Source organism: Vanacampus margaritifer, chromosome 11, assembly GCF_051991255.1.
Source record: "Vanacampus margaritifer isolate UIUO_Vmar chromosome 11, RoL_Vmar_1.0, whole genome shotgun sequence".
NCBI classification, from domain to species: Eukaryota; Metazoa; Chordata; class Actinopteri; order Syngnathiformes; family Syngnathidae; genus Vanacampus; species Vanacampus margaritifer.
The window spans coordinates 12,376,791-12,404,097 of record NC_135442.1 but is presented as its reverse complement, the minus strand read 5'-3'; the positions used below and the strand labels follow the sequence as shown (position 1 = coordinate 12,404,097).

Below are 27,307 nucleotides of genomic sequence, written 5' to 3'. Positions count from 1 at the left end.
CAGTCAGCACACATCCTTGCACGTCGTCATGCAGAGCGATATTTCATTTGGACCGCACTTGCGTCTTCACACCCGGCAGATGAACAAGGTGTCTGCTTTATGGTTCATTCACATCAATATGCATTTGACTTTTTGGAGAATTGGACAAGAGAACACATTGAGATTTTGTCACTTACCATTAAAAAAAATATATATATATGTATATATATATATATATATATATATATATATATATATATAATATTATTAGTATTTTTTTTTTATTTAAATTTCTTTCAGATTACTGTAAAATATCATATTATTATATTTTTTTACACATTTTTTCACATTTGATAGGAGTAGAAAGTAGACAATTTTAATCACATTCCATTCTATAAACTCATTTTGATTTATTAATACAGATTTGAGACATTGACCACGCCTACATTTGGGTGACATACTGTGAGTGGAGATTATTTTCCGCACTTGCACTAGGCCAAGTAACACACTAATCCGCTCTATCCAGCAGGTGGAGCTGCAGTGGGGAGGGGGGGTGCAAACCTAAAATGAAAACTGAACATGACTTCAATTGAACGTTGACGTTATATTTCTCCCCCAGGTGACTCTTCAGTCCTCTGCACTGAGTTTCGTTTTCAGTTTCAGATGCTCCTCTGTCCACAACGACTGACCTGGCTTCTTTTCGGACGTCTTGGCCCGACGGAGCTTGAGCACCAGCACAAGTATGATCAACAATGAGCAGAGCACAACAGCCACATGAAGGCCGATCCACATGCCTGAATGACATCCGGAGCTGGCTTCATTCTCTCCTGCACAGACGGTAAAGAGTCACATGACTTCTTCACATGTACACTATACAAGTTTTTTTACTCCCTGCTTTTACCTACTTAAGTCAAATTCATCATTCATAAAACCTATAGGGATGTTCGATTCAACTTTTTTTCAGACCAATACTCTTAGTAGTCAGCGATAGAGTACCGATACCATTAGTACTTTTGATATATAAAATTTCCTAAAAAATGAAAACAATGACTGATAATTTTAAAGAAAGACCTATAAATCCCAATATAGCATATTCCCTTAACATTTCATGAAATTAAATTAAATTATATTCTTTTACCGTCCTGATCGTAAAGCAGCCACAAGAGGTCGGCAGATACTAGAGTGCCGATACATTGAAATTAAGTATGAGGTATTGGCCCGATACTGATACTGTACTCAGTACTCGCCAATCCCTGAAAAACTATAAACATAGTCTAAATATGCATTTTATTATGGAATGCACATTATAATTTTGCTTCTATTGCATTTGCCAATGTTTTTATTTTATTTTATTTTGATTCTATGTCCTATCTATTTAGCCTGGTTTATTTCAATTTTGCACATTTGTTCCCTGCCTGTACAATGATTGGTATACTAGGGGTGTTAGAAAAAATCGATTCGGCAATATATCGCAATGTTAAAGTGCACAATTCTCAAATCGATTTGATATGCGGCCGAATCGATTTTTAAACATTTTTTTATGGGAATATGCAACAAAACGTCTTACTTAGGGTAGCGTATCGGGATTAATCGATATCGAATCGAATCTTGACCCATGAATCGTGATTCGAATCGAATCGCCAGGTACTAGGCCATTCACAAAAAACTGTACCGAAGTCAGAAAGCACCGTAAACTAACAGTAACTTAAGAAATAACGATAGCAAATATTTGTATGAAAAACACTTTTAGGCCACATAAAACAATACAATGAAAAAAGTAAGCATGACAGTAAATGTGCCATGTGACTAAGGATGGGCGAGTAAGTACCATACACCAGGTATTGGTATCGGTGCCGAAAACAACCTTATTTTAAGGTATCAGTACTCGTGTAGGGCAGCACGGTGGCTGACTGGTTAGCACGTCCGCCTCCCAGTGCAGAGGACGTGAGATCGAGTCCGGGCTTCGGCCTTCCTGGGTGGAGTTTGCATGTTCTCCCCGTGCTTGCGTGGGTTTTCACCGGGTACTCCGGTTTCCTCCCACATTCCAAAGACATGCATGGCAGGTTAATTGAACACTCCAAATTGTCCATAGGTGTGATTGTGAGAATGGTTGTTCGTCTCTGTGTGTGCCCTGCGATTGGCTGGCAACCAGTTCAGGGTGTACCCCGCCTACTGCCCGAAGCCAGCTGGAATAGGCTCCAGCATCCCCGCGACCCTTGTGAGGAAAAGCGGTCAAGAAAATGGATGGATGGATGGAGTACTCGTGTAGGCTGCCGATAACAGCCACCGATACATAAGGCAAACAAGATCTGACATTGATTAAATCCTCCTCTGAGGTGGTTTGACACATCGGCGAATCATCATTTTTTGCTCACAATGAAATTTTATATATCAAAAGGTACCGGTGATTACTCAAAGAGTGAATACTTGTACTGGTATCAGTTTAAAGAAAAAAAAAAGTAAGATAAAATGCAAAAATCCTAATCATACCTGTAACTTTTACAGACAAAGAGATGGGACCACCGTCGACTGACGCCTTTTGCTCCCATCGGCCTTCTTGCGCAAGTTGGTACTGCTCCACCCGACACTGGTACGTCCCGCTATCCCCGTCGTGGATCCTCTGAATTTCAAGACCAAAACTGCTCCGGTTGGGTCTGGAGAAACGAAGCCTCCCCTGCAGGTCGTGAAGATTCTTGCTCTCCGGATACTTCAGTAGGCCCGTATGATCGAGCTCCAATAGCGGAACAGGAGTAGATCCGAGTCTGGTGTAAAACCAGGTGACTTTATAGAAACAGGACTCGCCGAATGCACCGGAGATCAACTCGCACTTGAGTTGCGCTTTGTCTCCTTCTTTCGCAAGGACCTTCTGCTCTTTGGCATCCAAAAGAAGATCATTGGCTGGACAAAAGAGAAATCCGAGTTAATCCAGAAACAAAATAGTTTGGGTGCATTTAAAAAAAAAAATCTCACACCAGGCTCAATGAGTGTCAGTTGAATGGTTCCACAAACTGGGGGGAGATGATACCATTCTCCACGAGGATCTTGTAGCCACTCCTCCACCTCGCACACGTAAAAACCTTGATCTGAAATCTGAGAATCCCGAATGGTCAACTCAAAACCGGGACCCTTTGTGTGCCGCATGCTGATCCGTTGCTTGTGATCCGCAGTCGATGTGACCGAGGAGTCTCGATCCCAGCTTAAAACGGTCACATTTTGGGTCCGTTGCTGTCGAATCCAGGTAACGGCGTAACGAGAGGATCCGTAGCGAGATGAAGTAATTAAGCATTTGATGGTGACGTCACTGTTGATATTTCTGGTCAGGGCAGGAGTGGGAGTCAGAATGAGGTCACTCTCTAAGAGATGGGGAGACAGGTAACAGGTTTTGGGACCCATTCACCAGCCCATATCCAACCCACGTGTGTGTTGACAGGGTAGTGTTTGATTAAAACCAAGTAAACCACCCTCAGTCAATACAATGACAATGTTGGGATGCCTTTGAGTCATTTATCATATGCTAGCCTGCTTGTATTCATTTCATTGTCAAAAAGAGCATGCCTGTGCCATTAATCTGAGCAACAAAGAAATACATTATTTAGACAGTCTCATGTTAACCATGTCTGAGTTTCCACAATATCTGCTTTGAATCAACAGTTGAAACGTGAATTATGGCCAACGTCCTTTCTCTCTTGGAAGCACTTTACCTCAAGAAACATTTTATTCTCTACTGACGTTTCCCACGTTTCGAAGAGCTCAATCGATCCATTTGACATAAAAAAACGCCTCGTATCTGAGATGAGCTATGCAAATAAAAAAATGCCCCAAAACAGGACCACAACGAAAAAGCTCTTTGTGTTCACAAATCAGTAGATTTCACTGGGTCTCTCACCTGGGTTCTGCACCTTGATCATTAGCGGGTTGGATGGCGACAGCTTCTTGTACACGTTCTTCTGGAAAACCGACGCCCGGCACTGGTAGCTCCCCGCCTCCCTATGGCTGGCACCATTAATGAGAAGATAGTATGTCCTCTCGCTGGGACTGTTGGCAACCCGAAGGTGGTAACGTTGGCGCTCTCCGGACCAACTGACGGCACCGTCATAGTACATCGTCAAGATGTTGTCTAAGGTTGAGCCGCCGCGCTGCAGGCTCCAGGTGAGCGTCATGGCGAGAGGTGGCCCTTTGACGCGGCACATCAATTCCACATCATCTCCTACAGTCGCAACGCTATTGCGGCCTATCAGATTCACGCTCACAAAGGAATCTGCAACACAAAATGGCGGCGCTGGTAAGGATGGAGAGACACGCCGAGTCGAAAACTAACCCATAGGTGCCACCGTCAACGTGGTCGTCTCTGATTGGCTGTTGGTCTGTTCGTTCCGTTCCGACACCACGCACTGGTACGCGCCCGAGTCGGCCGGCGTGATCTCATGGAGCTCCAGGACGAAAGTGTCCTTGGTGGGACGCGTAGCTGCGACTCGGTTTGAGACGTCGGCGGCGGGCGTGTCCGCGACACCCTCCTGACTTAGACCGATGACGTTGGTGAACGTGGACATCTGCGCTGATTTGCGCTGCCAGCTGACGGACAGCTGGCCCTTGAAGCCGTGGACTTTGCAAGTTAGTGTCAACGTGCCGCCTTCGTTGACCAGTGCGGAGTTTTGCATTTCGACTGAGAGTCCACTGGCTGTAATGAGAAGAGATAAGGTGTGAATTTTGACAATTTGTTGTTCAGGTTGATGACAACAAGCTTTTTCAAAATTTCAGGCTCCGAACTTCCTGTAAGGGGTTTGCAAGTTCTCCTGGAGCTTGTGCAGATTTTCTCCTTGTATGCTGTTGTATTCCAAAACACTCATTTTGCCATTTTCAGCAATAAAGTTAACATTTTGTATAGAATTAATTGGATAACTTCATTCTTTTCCATGTACAATTAACACCTTTAAAAACACATTTTGCTACTTGTTGTCGATTAAAAATGACATCACGTGTGTGCTCAGGGCTCAGGTAACAACCAATCATGGCTCAGTTTGTGAATGTCACATGACTAATAAGCAGGTGAGCCATGATTGGTTATTAGGCTACCTGTGATGTCATTTTCAGTCGACAAAAATCGCATAATGTGTTTTTAAAGGTATTAATTGTACATTAAAAATAATGTAACTATCAAATAAATTTGAGACAAAACGTTAAAGGAGACGTCAACCTTAAACATTTCTTGACAATATGTTATATGTGACCTCACTAGTCGAAACATAACATTCTGATTAATATTACATTTGTTGATTATGAGTTATGCAGCAAAATCCAGCCATTTTTATCCATCTCAGGGGGCGGCCATTTTGCCACTTGCTGTCAACTGAAGATGACATCACAGTTTCTCAGGCAACGACCAATCACAGCTCAGCTGTTTTCTGAAGCTGAGCTCTGATTGGTTGTTACCGAGACCTGAGCAAATCTGATGTCATTTTCAGTCAACAGCAAATGACAAAATGGCCGCCTTCTGATACTGGATTTTGCTGCTATTCCACTAATGCAATATTAATCAAAATACCACATTTAGACTAGTGGGGCTGCATGGAACATGTCATTGTCACTGCTTCTTACTGCTGAAAGTGGCTTATTGAGTCAAGTATGCTTTTTATTTAAGTCAAAATTATTTATAGGTGAATGTGAGTGACTGTGAATGGTGTTTTTTTTTTTTAAATGTTTTTATGTTGACATATACAGTCACTAATGAAGCCAAGCCCTATAAAATGGATGGATTGATTATGAGCACCTCCACTTCACACCACTCCAAATGTATACATAAAAGGCACAGGGACAATTGTAAATCAAGGCGCTATGTGATGACCCTTTTACTTGATTTACAATTGTTACCGTGTTTTCTGCAATTGTTACTGATTGACTACAATGACATTCAAGTTTAGGGTTATAGCTTGTTTCTTTGGCATGTGACTGACAACCAGTGAAAACCACGGGTGGTATAAATTTGGATAGAAAATAAAAACGTGACCTGTAGCTGAGATGCTAACAAGCAACGCGCTGGAGTCTTGGGCATGGCCTTGGACAAAGTTGCCATGCTGTCCTCTTTCTTGGGGCCACACTCTGCACACGTACCCTCCCTGGTCTTCAGTGCTGACATGCTGCAAAACAAGACGATAATCTCTGTCCCCGATCCTGCTGGCCCTAAGTTCTCCTTGCTTTTCTCGTCGACCGTTCTCAGGGCTCACAGACAGAACGCCCGTGGGGCCGATTCGGGCTAGCTCGACACCTGCCCGCAGCCAAGCTACAGTGAAAAACTTTTCCTCCGGGTTCTGCGTGTCAACACTGCATGTAAGCAGCAGTTCCTGCCCCTCTTGCAGAGATGTCGGCTGCGCCGACAGTCTCACCCCCACAGAAAACTTGTCTGGCGCCAGCTCTGTTAAGCCACAAAAAAAAAAAGTCCAAAAAAAAAAATTGCCATAGTGAGATAAACAGCACACCGCACATTCTGTCAAGAAGCCACAGTAGAAGAGGAAGAGCAAAAACGTTGAACAGATGGTGTGCTTAAGCAGACGGCCTCACCGATAGCCCACTTACAGAGACTACAGGTGTGCCTTCCATGCTTAATCTGTGAATCCATCCCTAAGTAAGACGTTTTGTTGAATATTTCCATAAAAAATAGATATTTCAAAATCGATTCGGCCGCATATCGAATCGATTCGAAATTTGCGCGCTGTAATATCGCGATGTATTGCCGAATCGATTTTTTCCAACACCCCTATTTCTTAGTAATTGTCATTTCAATTTTTAAGACGTACTGATAACCTTGAAAGCTCCCTGAACATTTTGGAATAAATTTAAGAGGAACATTTAAAAAAAAAAACTTTTACATTTTGAAGTCTGAAAATGTGTTCAATAAACATGCTTTTAAGACATTACACGAATGTCAAAATTGTCATTTGTATTTTTTTGTTATTTTGACACCAATACCCCCCCCCCTCTTTTTTGTTTTTTATCGGCTCCAAATATCGGTTATCGGCGTCCTTGACTACTAAGAATTGGCATCTGTATCGGTCCTGAAAAAAACAACATCTCTAGTGCTAAAGAAAATAAAAATGACCTATTTTTTTGACATCCAGCTTGGTCTCCTCTGCAGTTTTCTGCGTGAGCGGGTACCAGGACAAGTCAGGATCCTCAATCCACTCTTGGGCCTGGCAGTAGATCCAGCCCGCATCCGACGGCTCCAACTGATCCATCGTCAGCCTGTATGTGGCCTCTCCGACTTTATCCAGTTTTATCAGGCCAACTTGGTAGCGCCCTTGAAATTCCATGCCGGGCCTTATAGTGAAGTCTCGGTCCAGGGAGATGATGAGTGAATCATCGTCTGCGCCCTCCTTGCGGAGATACCAGGCTATAGACAGATGGGTGTGCTGGACGGTGTTGCTGGACGCTTGGCACGTTAAAGTGAGCGCTTCACCTTGGTTATAGCGAAGTGAGGTGGTGGCGGCTGATGAAACACTCAGGGAGTCGTCAATCACTGTGGAGACAAGAATTTACTGAAGCACCGTGATACCAACAATCTTAGTCTTGAATGAAAGGCAACTGACTACCTTTAACTGTTGTCGTTACGCTGTAGGTTCCATCATAAATATATTCCGGGTTGATTACAGCACAGTCGTATTCCCCCTCATCATCTTTCTGAAGACTTTTGATTTCAAAGAGGACAGAGTTGGACGACACATGCGTCAAAGCGATGTCGCTGCCTCGCACTTGGTACACGGCGTAACTAAAGCCCGGGTCTTCGGTGCTAATGATGTTCAGGACCATTGGATTTGCAGGCTTGGTGACGCGGAATTCAAATTCCTTCCTGGAGTTGACGTTGGCGAATCCGCTCACGTTGCAGGAGATGGAGAGCCGAGAGCCCGTCACACGGTACAGAGGCCCGGCCTGGATCTCGGTCAGCACGGAGGCATTTCCTGAGTGGAGGACAGAAATTTTTTTAAAAGCCCCAAAAATCTTGTATCTCTATTTATTCATGTGAGGGGAAAATTGTCTTCTCCACCTGAGTTTTTGCTCTGCTATTTGCTAGCATTTTTAGTGCATTTTTTTTTTAAATAACAAATCATCTGCAATTTTTAAGAGTAATGTTGTAAGATGACATTGAAATTAGATTAACTCATTCACTGCCATTGATGGCTAAAGACGTCAAAAATGCATTTGAACTATTTCTATTAGTTTAATATGCTTTTACTCTTTTGTTAACAATAGTATGAAAAGCTAGATTTTTTTTATCATACATTTAGAACAGATATACAATTTGTGATTAATCATGAGTTAACTAGTAAAGTCATGCGAATAATTACAATTAAAAATTTTGAATCACCTGACGCCCCAAATTTTTAGTAATCCTTTCTTCTTCTTTTTTTCTCTCTTTAAATTCATTCGCTGCCATTGACAGCTATAAACGTCAAAAATTCATTTTAACTCATTTCTATTAGTTTAACATTTTTTTCCACTTTTGTTAACAAGAGTATGAAATCCTAGAATTTTTTTCATTGTACATTTAGAACAGATATAAAATTTGCGATTAATCGTGAGTTAACTAGTGAAGTCATACGATTAATTACAACAACAAAAATTAATTCCCTGTCGCCCCTAATTTTTTATATATATATATATGTATATATATTTTAAATTAATTTAAGGCAGTGAATGAGTTAAATTATTTTGAGATCATAGATCATGGTATATTTTAAATTTAAGTTATCATTGTAAAAACATTTTGGTGGGAAGAGGCAATCACTCGCAGAAATTCTTAGTCTAAATCCAACATATTAGCTTACTTAAAATAAGTGATCTCATATTTTACTTTGAAGAAATGCAAGTTACATATAGTTATAGGGTCTCCCATTTCTCATCCTAACGGGAAACTTTCTAGTTCTTATATGAAAATTTCCTACCCCCAAGTCACTTGAGTGGCTCCATAATATGACAAAATACTCATTTAAATAATGAATGGGGGCATGTAAAAATCTGTATCATTTTTGATTTGTTGCAGGTATAAAATGAGATGATCCACCAGAAGGTAGATAATTGTTTTTTTAAAACTATAGTGGTTATTTAGAGGTAGGCATTCTTTTTTATTTATTTATTTATTTATTCATTCATTCATTCATTTAGTTCCAGAATTTACATAATACTAAACATTTTCATCAATCCTCAAATTATTACAAAGTGGCCGTTAAGAATATTTAAAATCTGTAGTTAATAAAATTGTTATAGTAAACAATCAATTGGCAGAAAATTCCGTGTTTGGAGTCAAATACAAAATACCCAATAAAAAAAAAAATTATAATAATTTAGCGTGCCTATTTTTAAAATACAAAAAAAAAAAAAAAAAAATCTAATAAATTATATTTTGCTCATCTTTTAAATAATCTCGAATACAATGATAATAATCTATAATAAATAGATTTATCTGCACGATCCCTAAGCAGAGTCCTTTTAAACAGCAGGAATTCAATGTAACACATACCAAAGTGCAAAAGTGTTGCCATGCACAGGAGCAAAAGAAAGCGCAGCATCCTGAATCAGCTTGTTGACTGTGTCAAAATATGTTTTCACATGAATTAAAAGTGGCTTGTGCTTCCTGTCGGCAGCCTAGGGGAAGTGTGAAATATATCCTGCGCACAACATATTGACCACAAGTCTGATTGTCACTCACAATTAAATGTCCCTGTTTTATTATAAGCGGGGTATTTGAAGCTATTAATACCAATACTGTGCCCCCCAAAAATTGTAATGCCCAATTATCTATCAAATAATTCATAGGCTGTTCGTAATGACAACATTGGCATCTAGTGGACAAAGAGGTCAACAGCACTGTCATATATTTTATCAAAAAAAGACATACCTGTAACACGTTTATAATAAATGAATATAGGCAATTAAAAATCACAATTTAAAATATATTCAATAACGACTGTATAATGGTAGCAATAATAATAATGGAAGATATGATAGTAATCTGTGTAACCGAAACAGGGAAGGGGGACTCAATATTTTTTTTCTAAGTAATGAAAACATACTATGCTCAATGTATTTTAGATTTAAAAGACGATATATATATAAAAAAAAAAAATAATATATATATATATATATATATATATATATATATATTCATCAACATCTAATTATTCATATAAAATAGTTAAATGCAGACTAATAAAGACTTTATGCCAACGAAATACTGCCACCTATTGGCACTGAATATTACTGCTTAAATAAAGTAATCTCTATAGTTACTCTATATAATAGATATAATATATATATATATATATATAATATAATACTCTATAGTTTGCAGATTACTGCAGTATCTAGTATTTGGTTTACTTTTATTAATCTTATTATTTAATACAATTGTTACATATTTGCACTTATTATGAAGATATTTCAAAAGTAACTTGCAAAACTCTTACACTTAAATAATAATAATAATAAAAAAATACACATTGGCTATGGTTTTAAATCAAGTTTGTTCTGAACAAAGCAGGGGGATTTTGCTCAACCTCAGTAGAGGAAGTGTCTAAAAACAAATGTTGCTACATATGTAAGTTGGTGACAGAACAGAAATAGGAACTTTGCAAAGCAGCTAAGAAGCAGCAGCACACTTGCAAGAAAACCACAGGGTTGTTTTTTGTGCAGTGCAGGTGCACACACAGACAAGTTTTGTGTGGGAGTTTCAGAAGAGCATGTGAAGATGAGCGACTCACTAGAGAGGACGACAGAGTGCCCCTTGTCTCTCGCCGGGGACGACCTGGACCCAGAGAGAGAGAGCGCCACAGAATACCACTGGGAAGATGGAGGTCTGCCCGTGGCACTGCAGAGAGGCATGGAGGACTTGCGAGTTAACCTGGAGTTGACTGACGTGGTCGTGTGTGTTCAAGGACATGACTTTCCTTGCCACAGAGCCATCCTTGCTGCGGCCAGTCAATACTTCAGGTAAAAATAAGAAGAAAAAAAGAGAAAAGGAATAAACACTGCAAGTGGCGATGGGCAAGCCCTCGCAACTCCTGTTTCAGATTGTTAAACTTTGGCTGCGTTCTCCACCCACATTATAGACATGGTGCTGATTGGGCCTCTTTTGGGCAAAATCTAAAGGTAAAGCCTTGGAATTTTCTTAAACCAAAACTTCCTGTTAAATATCAGGCATTCATCCTGTTAGACATAAACATCAGTTTTGTGTCCATTGGAAAAACTGATCGCAATATATATATATATATATTTTTTAAACTAGGTTTCAATAGAGCTTTGAAATGACTAAAACTTTATGCTATGCTCCACCCACATTAGATGGAGTAGGTCATCAAAGTTAGTGTCCTCCATCTATCTAGGATACCTGCTTGGGCTCATTTGGGCAAAATTTCTAGTAGGAGTTCATACAAGCGCTCAAAATGGCTGCTTCAAACTAAAATGGCTGACAATTAATTTTGTGTCAACCCATGTACTTAATTTTGTTTTACTTTCCAGACCACCCTGCAAAAAGAAAGTTATTTGACAAATTAATAGAAAACAATGATTCCAAGAGGACCTTCCCACTACCTGATAGTCAGACCCGAGGAAGATTAAAGCTACAGGCCTCTCCACCCCCAGATGAAGTATACAGTTCTGTCAGTAGGCGGAACATATTAATGAAGATCTTCACCACAGGACCTTCATCACACGTAAAAACGTTTGGTCAAGATCTGACCTTGTGAATATGAGTCATTAGAGTTTCCTGTTTCATGATGAGTCATCAAATTTCACACAATGACAATAAAAAATACAATCTTGCAAATTAGCATTGTCCACCTGAATAGTATGTGTGGTTAAAATTTGGTAGCAATCGGACAAAATCTAAAAATTGAAATGACAGATTGAAGGGTCTTTTTTGAGCATGATGTCTTTAGGCTTTTTTGCTGTATGACATAACTACCAAATTTTGTGTTGTCAGGGAAGAATGGATTAGGGGACCATGATTTCCACAAGAAATTACAAAAACAGAAATTCTTCGGTTTAAGAAGACAAGGTACCAATTTGGTAACAGCCGGTCAATATCTCGAGGACAAATAATTTTTTGTGGACCCTTTGTAATGGTCAAAAAGATCCTAAAAATGGTTGCTTCAAACCAAAAATGGCAGAATTTGTGTCTTTTAGGGCAGAGGTCCCCAACCCTGGTCCTCAGGGACCGGTATCCAGCCTGTTTTCCATGCCTCCCACAGTCAACACAGGTGATTCATATCATCAGCTCATCAGCAATCTCTGGAGAAGGCTGATAACGATCTCCAACTGTGTTGGCTGTGGGAGACATGGAAAACAGGCTGGATACCGGTCCCTGAGGACCAGGGTTGGAGACCTCTGTTTTAGGGTATCACTTTTGAGAATAATCATGATAAGCCTGCCTACTAAACCTCATGTTGATAAGTGAAACTGTCTTAGGGAGGCAGGATTTTAGGACATTTCTAGCTACATGGATGGACAATTGGACATGACTGCAAACTGATGAGTTTTTGATTATCGGAAAGCCATAAAAAAAAAAAAGGCAATTCGAGCACAATAAAACACATGCTCAGGCCTTAATGAGAAAATTTTCTGTATTTTTCTTTGCTCAGGGCCATGTTCTGCAGTGGTTTGAGGGAGAGTCATGAGAAAAGGGTGGAAATGAAAGGACTGGACAGCGAGACAATGCAGACTTTGCTGCAATATACTTACACCAGCCAGGCCCTCCTCACTCAGTCAAATGTGCAGAATGTACTGGAAGCAGCCAGTCAGTTCCAGGTAAGCATTTCCTAAAAACAATACACAAATGGACACTTTAACTGTCTACTTTATTAGATTAGGGACATTCACACGATCTTTTGAGAGCCACTACAGGAGCTAACTGTCCCCAAAAAGTAGTAATACCGAAATTGTCTACCTCAAAAGTCAAGCAAAACACGATACAGGTGCCAAACGTTGAAATTTACTGTCAAACTAAACACAAATTGATGAGAAGTAAACATTTTGAATTTAAAACAATCACATAATTTGGCTTAAAAAAATCTGCTTAGCATAATGCTAACACGCAACAGGTGAGTAAACCAAGTAGTGTTGCACAGTTACAAGTATAACTCTTTATCTATAACTACATCAGATATTTAAACACAAACAGTGGGGCAACAAATTAGGACAAACTTTATAACAATACTCACAGGCATATACAGTGTATATATTTTTTTTATCCTCGGCAAAAACAAATAGGCCTACAACTGCAGCGCTCTGATTGGTCGATATATCAGTATTATACTGCCTTCTGGTGGCCAAGGCATAAACTTGAAGGAGATGAAATGATGATGAAAAAAACACTGTACTTTACCTGCTATTTAATTATTTTATAAGACATAGACAATGCAATTACAAAGCCCAAAAGGCTTGTTCATGCTTTCTACCATCAGAAATAAAACTTGTGAATATATACATGTACAGTAAATGAAAACCCTAAACTCTAGCAATACCCCAAAGCGCCACTAGAAGTCAGTATGACTCTGCAAACTTGTTCACGTTCACGCTGCGTGTCACTGACGTATGACGTATGACGTACAATATTTTAGTTGTATTTTAAAATACAGTAATTAACTTCTTTATACCTGTGAAAGTTATGTTAAAATGTTGATGAAAACTTTGCCTGTATAATAATTAAAAGGTCTATGAGAGAAACAGTTGGATGACTTAATTCACTTTTTTATTGCGAGCGGACTCATTGTAAAAAGTATCCATATTCATATCCATATGCTATGATCCTATCCAAAGTTATCATTAAGACAAGGCGAATCTTAAAAATAATCTGTCAAGTCCCGGATTTAAAGAAAAAGAAAAAAAAAGGCGGGGGTGTTTGCTCAACAAGACCAAAAAGTGAAAATAGAATTAGACTTGTATTTTTTATGTATTGTAGACTGCAGTGACAGGCAATGGCGTGTGGCGGTGGATAAAACCTGACACATCTTTATTTTTTGTTTTATATGGCACTTGGACTACAATATACTACTAGCTACATTTTTGTGACTAGTAACTTTATCGGGATGCATTTTTCAAATGACCTTCTCATCATCTTCATGGCACATTAACATTATACATACCAATATGTACAGTACTATTAACTTGCCCTGTCCCAGCCCAGGACAAAGTAATAAATAGGGTGTTGATGAAATAAATAAACATTAACACACAAATATAAATGCAAAATGGAGTACGATTGTTCATGTGTGTGTATTTAAAACACCCACAATTTTGTCACAAAGTACAAAATTTGTACAAAATCCTTTAACCTTCCTAAAATTGCTATAATGAAGTCGCGTGTGTTGTTTCTTGTAGTTTGTGCGTGTGGTGGATGCATGTGTTGGCTACCTGAGCAAATCCCTGCAACCGGAAACTTGCATTGGCATCCTGAACCTGGCGGACCGCTTCGTGCTTTCCCTTCTGAAGACCAAGGCGCAGGACTACATCGCCTCCCACTTCTCCCAGATGGTCCATCAGCAGGACTTTGTGGAAGTGGCGGCAGAGTCCCTGGAGAACATTTTGCAGCGTGACGATCTGGACGTGAGGTACGAGGAGTGTGTCTTCGAGGGCCTCATGCGCTGGGTGAGAGCCGAGCAGGACGGCCGGCGCCGCTTACTGGCCAGGTTGCTTTCGTACGTGCGGCTGCCGTTGTTGGAGCCGGCGTACTTTGTGGACAAAGTGGAGGGCGACGAACTGATCCGCAGCTGCAGCGAGACCTTCCCTCTGCTGCAGGAGGCTCGCACCTTTCACCTCTCGGGAAGGGAGGTTAGTATCCGCACATGGGCTCAAGCAGGGGTGTCCAAACTTTTTCTTCCAAAGTTGCATACAGAAAAAACGAAACGCCTTAGGATCCCGCTGGAGGAGCTGGTTGAAGTGGCTGGGGAGAGGGAAGTCTGGGCTTCCCTGTTAAAACTTAATTCTAATATTTTACCTTGAGCTTTGTAAAATGTTTGTTGTAGGTGGTTTCGGAACGAACCAAACCACGGATGCACCACTTTCTATCAGAGGTGTTCCTCATCATTGGGGGCTGCACCAAAGACGACCGCTTCATTTCCACAGTCACATGTTTGGACCCGCTCAGACGCAGCAGGCTCGAGGTTGCTAGGCTACCAGGCACAAGCATGGAGGAGGAGGCCCAGAACAAGAAATGGGTGGAATTTGCTTGTGCCACCTTCCGCAATGAACTTTATATATCTGGTGAGACTTGGATTTTTAAAATATCTTTTAAACCATTGTAGCGACCATGTCTTCGGTGTGGGAGCGTAGAGCGCTACCAGTGAGCTAAAATTCTGGGCCGACGACACAGCTCTGTGTCTGTCTTAACTGTCTCATTAGCAGCGTATTACAGGAGGAAAAAGTGTGAGCAAAAGGAAAATGTTTGTCGAATCCTACTCTAGGAGGTAAAGAGACCCAGACGAATGTTTGGAAATACAATGGAGCCCTGGACAAGTGGATCCCGATCGAGCCTCTGATAATAGGCCGATGGCGGCACAAGATGGCCGTCCACGGAGGGAGAGTGTATGTACTGGGCGGGTTCGATGGTGTGCGCAGGCTTGATTCCGTAGAGGCCTACGACCCTTTTCACAACCGCTGGACGCAGGTAAGATTCTCCCCAATTTTACTCTCATAGTTCCTTAGCAAAAAGATCAATAAATCGCACCATTATCAGCTACATAGATTTTATGTGAAAATTGTTATGAAACCTAAAATGTTGCACAGCGAGGGCTTGTACATGCTTTGGATGGAACTATGTCACATTTGTTTTTTCCGTTATGCTACATCACATGACTCCGCTGCCCTATTTCATTGGTGCAGGTGGCGCCACTGGCAGTGGGCGTGAGCTCGTTTGCTGCCGCGAGCTTCGACAGATGGATCTACGTGATTGGCGGCGGGCCCAACGGAAAGCTGGCGACCGATTTGGTTCAATGCTGGAAACCCGGAACGGACATTTGGGAGCTGCGGGCACCAATTCCCATCGAAACCAAGTGCACCAATGCTGTCAGCTTCAAGAAATGCATCTATGTAGTTGGCAAGTTTTGAGCCACTATGTGAATGATAAACCACTGTAATAGAGATGACAGGTAGATGAAAACGTTTTCAAAATGAAATCAAAATATCCAACAAGGAAGAGCAAAAGCAGAAAATTACCTTAAAATGTACGTACATGAAAGAGCCAAAACTGTCAGATAATTGAATTAAAGAAAAAAAGATGAAAAGAAAAAGGTCAAAAAGTAACCATTACATGTCTAAAAACAAAAGAAGAAAGTCAGAAAATTACTATAACGGGCTTTTGGAATTGCCCCACAAAAAAAGTATTAAGAAAATGTATTAAATAAAACACAGAAAAGAATACGTTCAAAAAGTATATATAAAATGTAGAAAATTACCATAAAATGTACGTGCCAAAAACATCTGAAATTGTATTTTAAAAAAGGCCTAAAAGAAAGTGTTTAAAAAGTGAACTATAAAACGTCGAAACACAAAAGAAATCCCGAAAATTAGGATAAAATGTATAATAAAAATAATAATTTCATTTCCAACTCATCTTACAACGTCGTCCTTAAAAATAAATGGTTTCCAGTCTATTTGAATATGATGCCTTCTCACCTGTAAAAAATACCTAGTGCTCGATTATGCCAGGACTTTGGCACTAAGTTGTGGCATTTTAGGCCATTGCAAAAAAAGCACAAAAATATGCCAATAGGTGAGTGTTTTCAGGACGTAGCTGAAGATAGGATCCACATAAAAAGGTAATAGGTGAAGTTGTGCATACCGAGCCTCAAATAGGCAGGGGTTCAAACAGTAGCGTCCGTGGGTGTGTAATTGACACCCACTCCAAAAGGTTTATAATTGCCTCACAAGGTGGCACCAATGCACTATTTATCTTTTAGACAAGGTTTTGGTCTGTCTCATAGAAGCTCCTCCCCTCACGTCAACATACTTCCTTGGCATCAAGATGCCGCAGGACAGCGCCAAAGCACTACTTTTCTGTTAAACAAGGCATTTCAGAAAGGGCACAAAAAAACAACAAACAGGACCCTGACTTTTTTCAGCATTCAAAAACATACAAGTTGGGTTCCTTACCATTAAATAGTCCAAAGGAGTCAATGTGAGCATGAAGGGCTGTTTGTCTCTATTGTATGTCCAATTGGAGCTGGGATAGACGATTAGAAAAACAAAAAACAAAATTACATTGTACCTATAGATGCGGGTGTATAATCTAATCCTCTTTATCGCCACAGGTGGCGCTATGCACACCATGTATTGCTACAGCCCTCAGTCAGACTCCTGGTCCGTTGTGACCAGTCTGGGCGAAAGGGCGAGCTGCGCCATCGCTGCCTGCAACAACAAAATCTTCATCACAGGAGGCCGCAACAACAAGAACAACGTTATTTCCACAGTCATGTGCTGGGATGTTGACAAAAACATGTTGACAGAAGAATGCGCCTTACCTATGGGCGTGTCGCACCATGGCAGTGTAACATTGTTGAAGTCATACACACACTCGCACAGAGTAGAAGAACCATTGTCTGACTGCCAAAGAATTTGAAACAAATGCTCGTTCACTCCCAGCCATCTTCACTATCGCAATCCCCTTCACTTCCGTCTGTTTTACTGGATTTTGACAGATTTTGCAAGGCCAACAGACAGAATGTTGTGTTCTATTGCTATAAAAACATGGAACCTACCAAAAGAAAGATTAGAGTCTCTTCTTTCATCAGGATTTTTTTTTTACTGTTTCCGTTTTGCAGCAATTAGCATTAGAATATAGCTAAGTTTCATCATTATTCACAAATCTATTTCAAATTGTTGGGAAAACAGCTTTGTTTCAACATGGCCCTGGTTGATCTCTTTTGCTCTGCTTCCACCTGTTGGACGTTTTTGTAATATCTACCATTTCTTCAACCGTTCTGTGCAGTTGAGGGCCTGCATCAAAGTCTTCTGTATGCTCTAGCATTAAAAAACAAACACAAAAAAACACATAAAACGTATAAATACGTCTTTGGGACTCTTAACACATTTCAATTAGAACATATTTATGGTTTAGGTTTTAATTAGGTTAGGCTTTCATTTCATTTCATCTTGTTGACAAAAGTGGGAAAAAAATGTTAAACTAATAGAAATAGTCCAAATGAATTTATGGCAGTGAATGAGTTAATATACGAGTCACAGGACACAAATCACCCAGTCAAGTAACTGGTCGTAACAATAACAACAACAACAATAATAATAATAATAATAATAACAATAATAATAATAATAATAATAATAATGACAAAGACCTAGAGAAACTTATGTGACTCATTTTACCAGGTAATTCGCTGACCTCACTCTGGAAGTATCCCAAACCTGCTCTACCAGCTGCCATGCCTAACCGTGCCTTTTGTTTCAGGTTTGACTCCGCCACCTCTGCTGCCTTTACTGCTCTGCATGTTCTTTATTTCCTGCCTGTATTTTGAATGTTTTTTTCCCCCCTGTATGCGTTTTTCCAAGTCCTGCTTCTTGCCTTTTTTTTATATTCAGCCATTTACTTAATGCTCCATTTACTTAAAGAGAACATCTTCACTGAATACAGTAAAAGGAGCGAGGATGTAGTGGTAAAGTTAAAAGTGAAATAATTTTTACCTGCCTGGCCGCACCCTAGCTTCTCTGAAGCTCATCAAAATAGAAGACTGGCGATTTACTTTTGTGAATTTTTGATGATGGTCTGCCAACTTGGCCTGGTCTATTTCATACTTACTGCCGGGATCGGTAAGTTTAAAAAGTCTTTATGTGTTGGATGAAAACCATGAAGATTATTACCTTAACACTTATAGACTGTCATGTTTATATGTTTCATAGCATGTAGCATGTATTATTAATACAGTTCATATTTGCAGAGGTGAAGCAGCTATTTAGTGTGTCTGCTTCTGCGTCTTCCTCGATGGGAAGAGATTTGTCTCGAAATTGTTCACACAAACATATTTGTCAGTTTTATGTGTTTTTCAGAGCCACGCACATTTTCGCATTGCTCATGTTTTTCAGATTCACAAATATATCCACGATTTTCATGTGTTTGTTTATCCTGTGTATGCATTTATCGTCTAATTTATTTTAGAGACAAACATCGCACTGTTTCATACGGAAGAGGATTAGGGCCAGTAAAGAGAAGAAGAAAAAAACACGTTTGGTGGGATTCTCACTTTAATCTCAGAATTCTGATTTTAAAGTCATAATACTAAGATTAGTGAGAATTCTCGCTTTAAAGTCAGAATTCTGAGAATAAAGTAAGAATCTTGCCAAACTAGTTTTTTTCTCGTCACTGGCAAAAGTTAATGAGAGCATACGGAGATGGAAAGAACCTCTGACTGATGCGTTTTTTTGCTGTTGTTGTTGTTTTTTGACGCTCCCCTCCAAAATAAGAGCTGTACGAGAGTGGAAGTCATTCTGAACGGAAGCAGAATGTCCGGGGTTAAGATTGATTTTTTTGCTATGGTGTGGGAAGGGACAGGATTTTTTCCTGTGGGAGTGGGATGAGACTGGAGTGAAAATCCCCTCCGGTGGCACCCTCTAATTCACGTGTGTAAAGGCCCGTTTTTCCTTAAAAATGACAATTATTCTGGAAGGATGTGCATCTTTGGATCACGCCTTTGCACGCTTTGTTTCCAGCCTCTTAATCAAGAGATCATTAAACATATGGATTCATCCTTCAAAAAAAGAATGACAAACCTTCTATAAGTGTCATTTTACGTATGAAAATTTTTAATAAAATTCTTCAAAGTCTCAAAACTCTAACCCCTTTTTTCGAAATGTTATAAACAAATTCGGTATGTACATTAGGTTATTTAATTTGATTAAAAGACCAAAAGTACAAACCATATCTAACATCCGGAATGAATTTCCCCTTTCATTGAGTCAAATATGTCCTGCTTTTTTTTTTCCTGTCATGTTATTTTAATATGTTTTGTTTAATTAACAATTATATGTGTATTTTTTATGTTTGATTTTATATTTATAGGTTGACTACTGTTCCCGTAACAGTTATGTTGACTTGTGTTGAAAACTGATTGTTTGATGGTTGGCATTTTTGCATATTGGACTACATTGTTCAAATAAAGAGTTTTGCAAACAAAAATGCCTGCCGATTCATAACTTCACATTCGACAACTCACAAGTTGAATTGAGCTTTTACAATTACTATGTCATGATAAATGCATACAACACAACATTAACAAACCCACGGCATTATTTGTGTGAGTAATTTTTAACAACTCTCTCCCGATCTCCCTCATCTATCTCCTTCCCAGTTTGTGCACAGGTTCTGAAATATGCACTCAAGGGTCAGGATATTACGTTGGTGCCAGACCTCTCAGAAAAACCAGACTCGATTATCTGGGTACATGATGGAAGCAACGTGGTAGAGTTTAATGTCATGGAGGAACGTACGTATGTGTACCCAGCATATGAGAAAAGAACTTTTCTGGATCAGAACACTGCAGAACTGACTATCAAAAACGCCAAATATGAAGACAGTGGAAAGTATGACTTAAAATTGAAGACAGACAACAAGTATGATCGTTTGAAGTATACGATTGAGGTTATAGGTAAGTTTATCTTATCAGTCATACTTGTTTTATTAACACTGTGAAACATTGCTTTTTTTTCATCTGAGTTCATGAATGAATAGAAAGATTTACTTGTATTGCCTTGCTCAATGGCAGGTCACCAGCAATCATGAAATCGACTAGCATCTCATCCAAAAACGACTTGTAATGTACTTTGGTGCACATTTGTGACTTGAAATGTGACCTTTTGGTCACAAATCTTTCACGGATGAACGTTTGAGTGTTTGCTGAACGCTAGTTTTTCCTAACGTATGTGTGTTGTGTATTCAGTCAGGTTTTGCAATTTTTCTGTTTATTTGCAGACAAAGTAACCAAACCCAACATATCCTGTGAGATGATCAACATAAGCCAGGCGATGCTTGTGTGCACAACAGAGTGCAAATGTCCGCATTTATTAAAGTTTAAGTGGCGCTCACAGGGAAAGGAGCAAACTGGCCCAAACTTAAACATAACTCTCAGCAATGACCATGACGATCAAGTTTATCAATGTGATGTGAGCAACCCTCTCAGCAAGGAAATAGCCACGTTCAGTGCGAAGGACTGCTTCCCTGGTAAGATTAATCGACAATAATGCAATATTGTAACATTCAAGCTGTGCTTGCATATAATTGGAATGCAATTTTGACACGATTTTGCACTGAAATGAGTTCAACTTTTGTTTGCAGGCAAAACAGCCGTTGCTAGAATTTCCATCAGGCGTGACAGAACACCAATTTGGACAAATGCTTTCCTGTACATTGCCGGCTTAATTTTCGTGTGCATGTTCTGCAGTAAATGTCGATGTTCAGGTAAAAAAACACACACACACACTGACAATAAACCATGATGATGAGCATGCTTGAAATTAACCCGTTTTTTTCTTCTAAATTGTGTGAACTCCCACTTTTGCAGTATGTTTGCAAAAAATAAGGAAAAGGATTTCTAGTAGACGACAAAGAACTCTTGCAAAAGGTATGAGTCATCGACACTGTTTTTAAAATGACATTGTATTTTTCATAGATCCAGTTAACCAAACGCTAATTGTTGATTATTAGTACAAAATTGTATTAGTAATCTAATATTAAACTATAATTCAGTCCAACATATGTAATTGTAATATCTTCCAACTGAAGCCATTTTTTAAAAGAGTAACTGCTTTTTCAGGGCTAAAAAATGACCCTCACTGATTCCTGATGTGCTTAATCCACAGCTACGGACATTGCCAAATGTGGAGATGACTTCGCTCAGCAAGGTTCTGAAGAAGCTCTAATGTCTGGAAAAAATTAAGGCAAAGGTGTTTTCTTTGTTTTCGAGGCACGTCCTTCACCAAGCAGAATAAAAAGGAACCTGGCAAGAAGCATTATAAAATAAGAGAGATGGAAGGGACAAAAATACAAAAGTAGACAATTTCTTATTAGTGACCTGCTATTCAAATTGTAGACGATCCCCAACTACTGGAATGAAGCCACGGTACAATATGAAGCGCCATGATATGTTAGTCGTGGTGTTGGTCCAATTTATGGCCTACCAGGCATCATGGATGTGTTTGAGTACATGACAAGGTCTGTTGCCTAATGCTGCATTCGAGGAAGGTGGGAAGTTAGCATTTCCCAACTTTATACCAGGAAGTATATGCACGGGAATGCCCTTTGAACTCAGAAACTGTAAATATTAGTCAATGATTCACAGGTAAGCTAAATCAGATGACTGCTATTTTGCCCTTTTGCCCTTTGTTGAATTGTCTTAATTAATTTTTTATTAGGTGCAATGACGCATAATGTTGTCTGCAAATGAAAGCTTTACTCACTGAATTGTTTGGAATACAAATGTATACTTTACTCACAGATGTGTGTGCATTTGCATTTTGAAAAAAACAAAACAAATTTTGTCACCTGTTTTGATCATGATCGCATAATAAAATATGATTTTCTCATGTGCTTTTGTTTTGACTTTTTTGATGGTGCATGAGGTGGTGAGATGGTGAGGCTTCCCTAGCTCTGTCCAGATGTGGGAATGGGGTGCCTGGCGATATTTTTCACTATATTTTTTGTTTATAATCCCGTGTGTCATGGGGAATATGTATCAGTTCTATGTGGACATAGGAGCATTTTAAATAAAAACCATCAAGAAGTGGGATGGGCAGAATCACCAGTTTAAAAAAAATCTGTGGAATTGTGGAATTTGTGCTTGCACTACTTAGCTCAACTGCTTTGCTGTCTACAGGTACAGTAGAACAACATGATGTTAGCCATGAGATGCAAAGTCCAAACAGGCCTCAGCATTATTCGGTCTTCACACCAGCATGCGTGGAAACGGGAGTTCAGCACAACATTTAAACATGTCGGTTTTACTGTAAACAGAGTGAAAAAATAGCAGCTTGAAGCAACTCTTATTTTGAGAATTATGTGAACAAAAGTGCTGCTCAACAGAATGCAAATTGTTCACATTTATTAAAGTTGACATGCCGCTCTCAGGAAAACGGAAACAAAGTTGATGGTGAAAACCCGAAAGTCGGAAGTCCCGCCTCCTCCATAGTCCATTAAAATGTGCAATTAATGTAAACCTGCGGTTTATCTCAACACTGCAATTGTAATATTTAAGGCGCTGTTGTTGCACATAATTGGAAAACAATTTTGACACGGCTCTGCACTGAGATGTGAGTTCAACGTTTTTTTTCGCAGACAAAACATCAAATGCTAGAACTTTCATCTGACAAACACACAGGTAACGAGCAACACCTTGAGGAACGTCTCTCTCTCTCTCTCTCTCTCTCTCTCTCTCTCTCTCTCTCTCTCTCTCTCTCTCTCTCTCTCTCTCTCTCTCTCTCTCCATCTTCTTGGGGCACTGTGCGATGTGAATGAAGAGGTGCTGTGTTTTAGTGATGTTCTGCTGTGAAAGCATTTTATTTTTTTGTCTATTTATTGAATTGTTCTTTACCGACCTGTGTGTTTAGGAAAATAATGTAAATAAGAGCGGCAAATAAATGTATTTTTTCAAAATCAAATCAAAATCTTCTTCAAACAACGGCTTGGCGACCCTCCAATCCAGGCTTTGTGCATCTCGGACCAACACCAGACCATCTGTAAGTGCAACTTTGCAAACAGTAACCAGATTGTTCCAGTTGGTGCAAGCAATTATGTGAAATGTTCGACTGATTAGGAAATTCTCAATGAAGACCGTTCCTCCTTTCCTATTTTTGTTTTTCTTTGATTATTTTATCATTTTAGTTCTTGTTTTATTTCCTTTCACAGTAGTTATTTGCTTTGTTTAAGTTCTAAGTAAATTTTCCCAAATAGATTAGAAAATAAATGTGCACAAAATCAAAACCTGATTGTATACTGCATGTGCGTGTGTTTCATCAATTTATGGTAAACTCTAAGCTGGACAAAGAACTCACAAAATTGTAAAAAGGGTACAGCCTTCATTTTAAAGAGGTTCTCATCTGTTATCCTGATAAAGCTGTCAAAAATAGATGTGGTGCTCTGCAGGTTTATTTAGAATTTATTTAAATATTAAGTTTGAGTCTCCTTAACTTAATGAGTCCATTGATTATTAATTTAATAATGAACAATTATTTATTGAATGATTAATTGGACCAATTTCCAGAGATAGAGGATTAGAGTCGTCGGCCTGAGCTGGGTAAGAAGCTATATGGAAAATAGACAGCAGTTTGTACAGGAGGGTGCTTTTAAGTCCACGCTGGCAAATATTACATGTGGGGTGCCGCAAGGGTCAATTCTGGCCCCTCACCTAGAACTCTTATGTTTTACTTTGAAGGATGTGATACAAACGGAGAGCGTCTTCACTGAATACAAAAGGAGCGGCGGTGCGGGGGCAAAGGTGAACGTGAAAGAATATATACCTGCTTGGCCGCACCCTAGCTTATCTAGTGTATTCAGCGAAGAAGCTCATCGCTTTAAAGTAAAATAGAAGACTGGCGATTTACTTTTGTGAATATTTGATGATGGTCTGCCAACTTGGCCTGGTCTATTTCGTACTTACTTCCGGGATCGGTAAGTTTAAAAAGTTTTTATGTGTTGGATGAAAACCATGAAGATTATTACCTTAACACTTATAGACTGTCATGTTTATATGTTTCATAGCATGTAGCATGTATTATTACTACGGTTCATATTTGCAGAGGTGAAGCAGCTATTTAGTGTGTCTGCTTCTGCATCTTCCTCTATGGGAAGAGATTTGTCTCAAAATTGTTCACACAAACATATTTGTCAGTTTTATGTGTTTTTCAGAGCCACGCACATTTTCGCATTCTTCATGTTTTTCAAATTCACAAACATAGCCACGATTTCCATGTGTTTGTTTATCCCGTGTATGCATTTATCATCTAATTTATTTTAGAGACAAACATTGAACTGTTTCATACGGAAGAGGATTAGGGCCAGTAAAGAGAAAAAAAAACACTTTTGGCAGGATTCTCACTTTATTCACAGAATTCTGATTTTAAAGTCATCTTTGGATCACTCCTTTGATCTGTCACGGCTTGAGAAGGGAGGACCCAGATGCAGTGAGGAAGGCGAGCCACGGCAGGGATGCGGACAACTTTGATTTAATGTGGCGATAATCGCAAACACAAAATCACGCACACAGGCGGACAAAAGTAAACACAAACTCACGCACACAGGCGGATAGCAAACAAACTCAAAATCACGCACACAGGCGGACGAAAACAAACACAAACTCACGCGCACAGGCGGATCACAAACAAACTCAAAAGCACGCACAGTGGCGGCAAAAAGGTAAATCATGGGCAGCAGGAGAAACACTTGTAACACGAGTACCGTCGGGTCAAGAGAGCGGCGTCTCGGAATAATCACCCGACACTCCTTGCTGTGTCCATCAGGCCTTTATTGAGGTCTGATGGCAAGATGGGCAGCAGGTGTGTATGGTGGGTGGAGCCCACCAGCTGACCCAAATCATGACATGATCGCTTTGTTTCCAGCCTCTTAATCAAGAGATCATTAAACATATGGATTCATCCTTCAAAAAAAGAATGACAAATTTTACGTATGAAATTTTTAAATAAAATTCTTCAAATTCTCAAAAATCTAACCCCTTTTTTCGAAATGTTATAAACAAATTCGGTATGTACATTAGGTTATTTAATTTGATTAAAAGACCAAAAGTACAAACCATATCTAACATCCAGAAGGATTTTCCCCTTTCATTGAGTTGAATATGTCCTGCTTTTTTCCCTGTCATATTATTTTAATTAGTTTTGTTTAATTAACAATTATATGTGTATTTTTTATGTTTGATTTTATATTTATAGGTTGACTACTGTTCCCGTAACAGTTATGTTGACTTGTGTTGAAAACTGATTGTTTGATGGTTGGCATTTTTGCATATTGGACTACATTGTTCAAATAAAGAGTTTTGCAAACAAAAATGCCTGCCGATTCACAACCTCACATTCGACAACTCACAAGTTTAATTGAGCTTTTGCAATTGGTATGTCATGATATATGCATACAACAAAACATTAACAAACATGAAAATCACGGACATATTTGTGTGAGTATTTTTTACACAACTCTCTCCTTATCTCCCTCATCTATCTCCTTCCCAGTTTCTGCACAGGATCGGAAATATGCACTCAAGGGTCAGGATATTATGTTGGTGCCAGACCTCTCAAAAAAACCAGACGCGATTATCTGGGTACATGATGGAATCAACGTGGTAGAGTTTAATGTCATGCAGGAACGTCCGTATGTGTACCCAACATATGAGAAAAGAACTTTTCTGGATCAGAACACTGCAGAACTGACTATCAAAAATGCCAAATATGAAGACAGTGGAAACTATGACTTAAAATTGAAGACAGACAACAAGTATGCTCGTTTGAAGTATACGGTTGAGGTTATAGGTAAGTTTATCTTATCAGCCATACTTGTTTTATTAATACTGTGAAATATTGATTTTGTTTCATCTGAGTTCATGAATGAATAGAAAGATTTACTTGTATTGCCTTGCTCAATGGCAGGTCACCAGTAATCATGAAGTCGACTAGCATCTCATCCAAAAACGACTTGTAATGTACTTTGGTGCACATTTGTGACTTGAAATGTGACCCTTTGGTCACAAATCTTTCACGGATGAACGTTCAAGTGTTTGCTGAACGCTGTTTTTTCTAAAATATGTGTGTTGTGTATTCAGTCAGGTTTTGCAATTTTTCTGTTTATTTGCAGACAAAGTAACCAAACCTATCATATCCTGTGAGATGATCAACATAAGCCAGGCGATGCTTGTGTGCACAACAGAGTGCAAATGTCCGCATTTATTAAAGTTTAAGTGGCGCTCACAGGGAAAGGAGCAAACTGGCCCAAACTTAAAAATAACTCTCAGCAATGACCATGACGATCAAGTTTATCAATGTGATGTGAGCAACCCTCTCAGCAAGGAAATAGCCACGTTCAGTGCGAAGGACTGCTTCCCTGGTAAGATTAATCGACAATAATGCAATATTGTAACATTCGAGCCGTGCTTGCATATAATTGGAATGCAATTTTGACACGATTTTGCACTGAGATGAGTTCAACTTTTGTTTGCAGGCGAAACATACCTTGCTAGAATTTTCATCAGGCCTGACATAATGCCAATTTTGACAACTGCTGTCCTGATCTTGGTTACCGGCTTCATTTTCGGATACATGTTCCGCAGAAAATATCGATGTTCAG

The 27,307-nt window shown here is 39.4% G+C and overlaps 2 protein-coding genes across 4 annotated transcripts; one reads left to right on the top strand and one right to left on the bottom strand.

Moving 5' to 3' along the window:
• Positions 1-364: 364 nt before the first annotated feature.
• On the bottom strand, positions 365-13,293 carry LOC144060182 (immunoglobulin superfamily member 3-like). Of its 2 annotated transcripts, XM_077579437.1 has the most exons (11): positions 13,185-13,293; positions 12,706-12,782; positions 10,728-10,834; positions 7,563-7,928; positions 7,073-7,489; positions 5,984-6,388; positions 4,298-4,657; positions 3,866-4,237; positions 2,952-3,332; positions 2,470-2,877; positions 365-806 (listed from the first exon to the last, which is right to left on the bottom strand). In XM_077579437.1, exons 4-11 carry the CDS (start codon positions 7,777-7,779, stop codon positions 607-609), a joined length of 2,760 nt encoding a protein of 919 aa, XP_077435563.1. In that variant the 5' UTR covers positions 7,780-7,928; positions 10,728-10,834; positions 12,706-12,782; positions 13,185-13,293; the 3' UTR covers positions 365-606. The 2 variants fall into 2 exon arrangements, with proteins under 2 accessions (XP_077435563.1, XP_077435562.1); XM_077579436.1 differs by lacking the exons at positions 10,728-10,834; positions 12,706-12,782; positions 13,185-13,293 and adding an exon at positions 9,488-9,576.
• Positions 10,627-27,307, top strand: klhl6 (kelch-like family member 6). Of its 2 annotated transcripts, XM_077579438.1 has the most exons (12): positions 10,627-10,956; positions 12,606-12,771; positions 14,344-14,793; positions 14,988-15,225; positions 15,426-15,628; positions 15,844-16,057; positions 17,271-18,780; positions 20,316-20,612; positions 20,936-21,184; positions 21,299-21,421; positions 21,525-21,584; positions 21,823-22,547. In XM_077579438.1, exons 1-7 carry the CDS (start codon positions 10,715-10,717, stop codon positions 17,576-17,578), a joined length of 1,821 nt encoding a protein of 606 aa, XP_077435564.1. In that variant the 5' UTR covers positions 10,627-10,714; the 3' UTR covers positions 17,579-18,780; positions 20,316-20,612; positions 20,936-21,184; positions 21,299-21,421; positions 21,525-21,584; positions 21,823-22,547. The 2 variants fall into 2 exon arrangements, with proteins under 2 accessions (XP_077435564.1, XP_077435565.1); XM_077579439.1 differs by lacking the exons at positions 20,316-20,612; positions 20,936-21,184; positions 21,299-21,421; positions 21,525-21,584; positions 21,823-22,547 and adding exons at positions 26,200-26,496; positions 26,819-27,067; positions 27,182-27,307.

Excerpts from the sequence above, each read along its gene's own strand:
- LOC144060182 (XM_077579436.1), bottom strand. The coding sequence starts at position 9,536 with ATGCTGCGCTTTCTTTTGCTCCTGTGCATGGCAACACTTTTGCACTTT. Across the intron at positions 4,658-5,983 it reads TGTTAGCATCTCAGCTACAG|CCAGTGGACTCTCAGTCGAA; the intron begins GTCACGTTTTTA and ends TTCTCATTACAG. Across the intron at positions 807-2,469 it reads TTTGTCTGTAAAAGTTACAG|GAGAGAATGAAGCCAGCTCC; the intron begins GTATGATTAGGA and ends CCGTCTGTGCAG.
- klhl6 (XM_077579439.1), top strand. The coding sequence starts at position 10,715 with ATGAGCGACTCACTAGAGAGGACGACAGAGTGCCCCTTGTCTCTCGCC. Across the intron at positions 10,957-12,605 it reads GCGGCCAGTCAATACTTCAG|GGCCATGTTCTGCAGTGGTT; the intron begins GTAAAAATAAGA and ends TTCTTTGCTCAG. Across the intron at positions 12,772-14,343 it reads AAGCAGCCAGTCAGTTCCAG|TTTGTGCGTGTGGTGGATGC; the intron begins GTAAGCATTTCC and ends TGTTTCTTGTAG.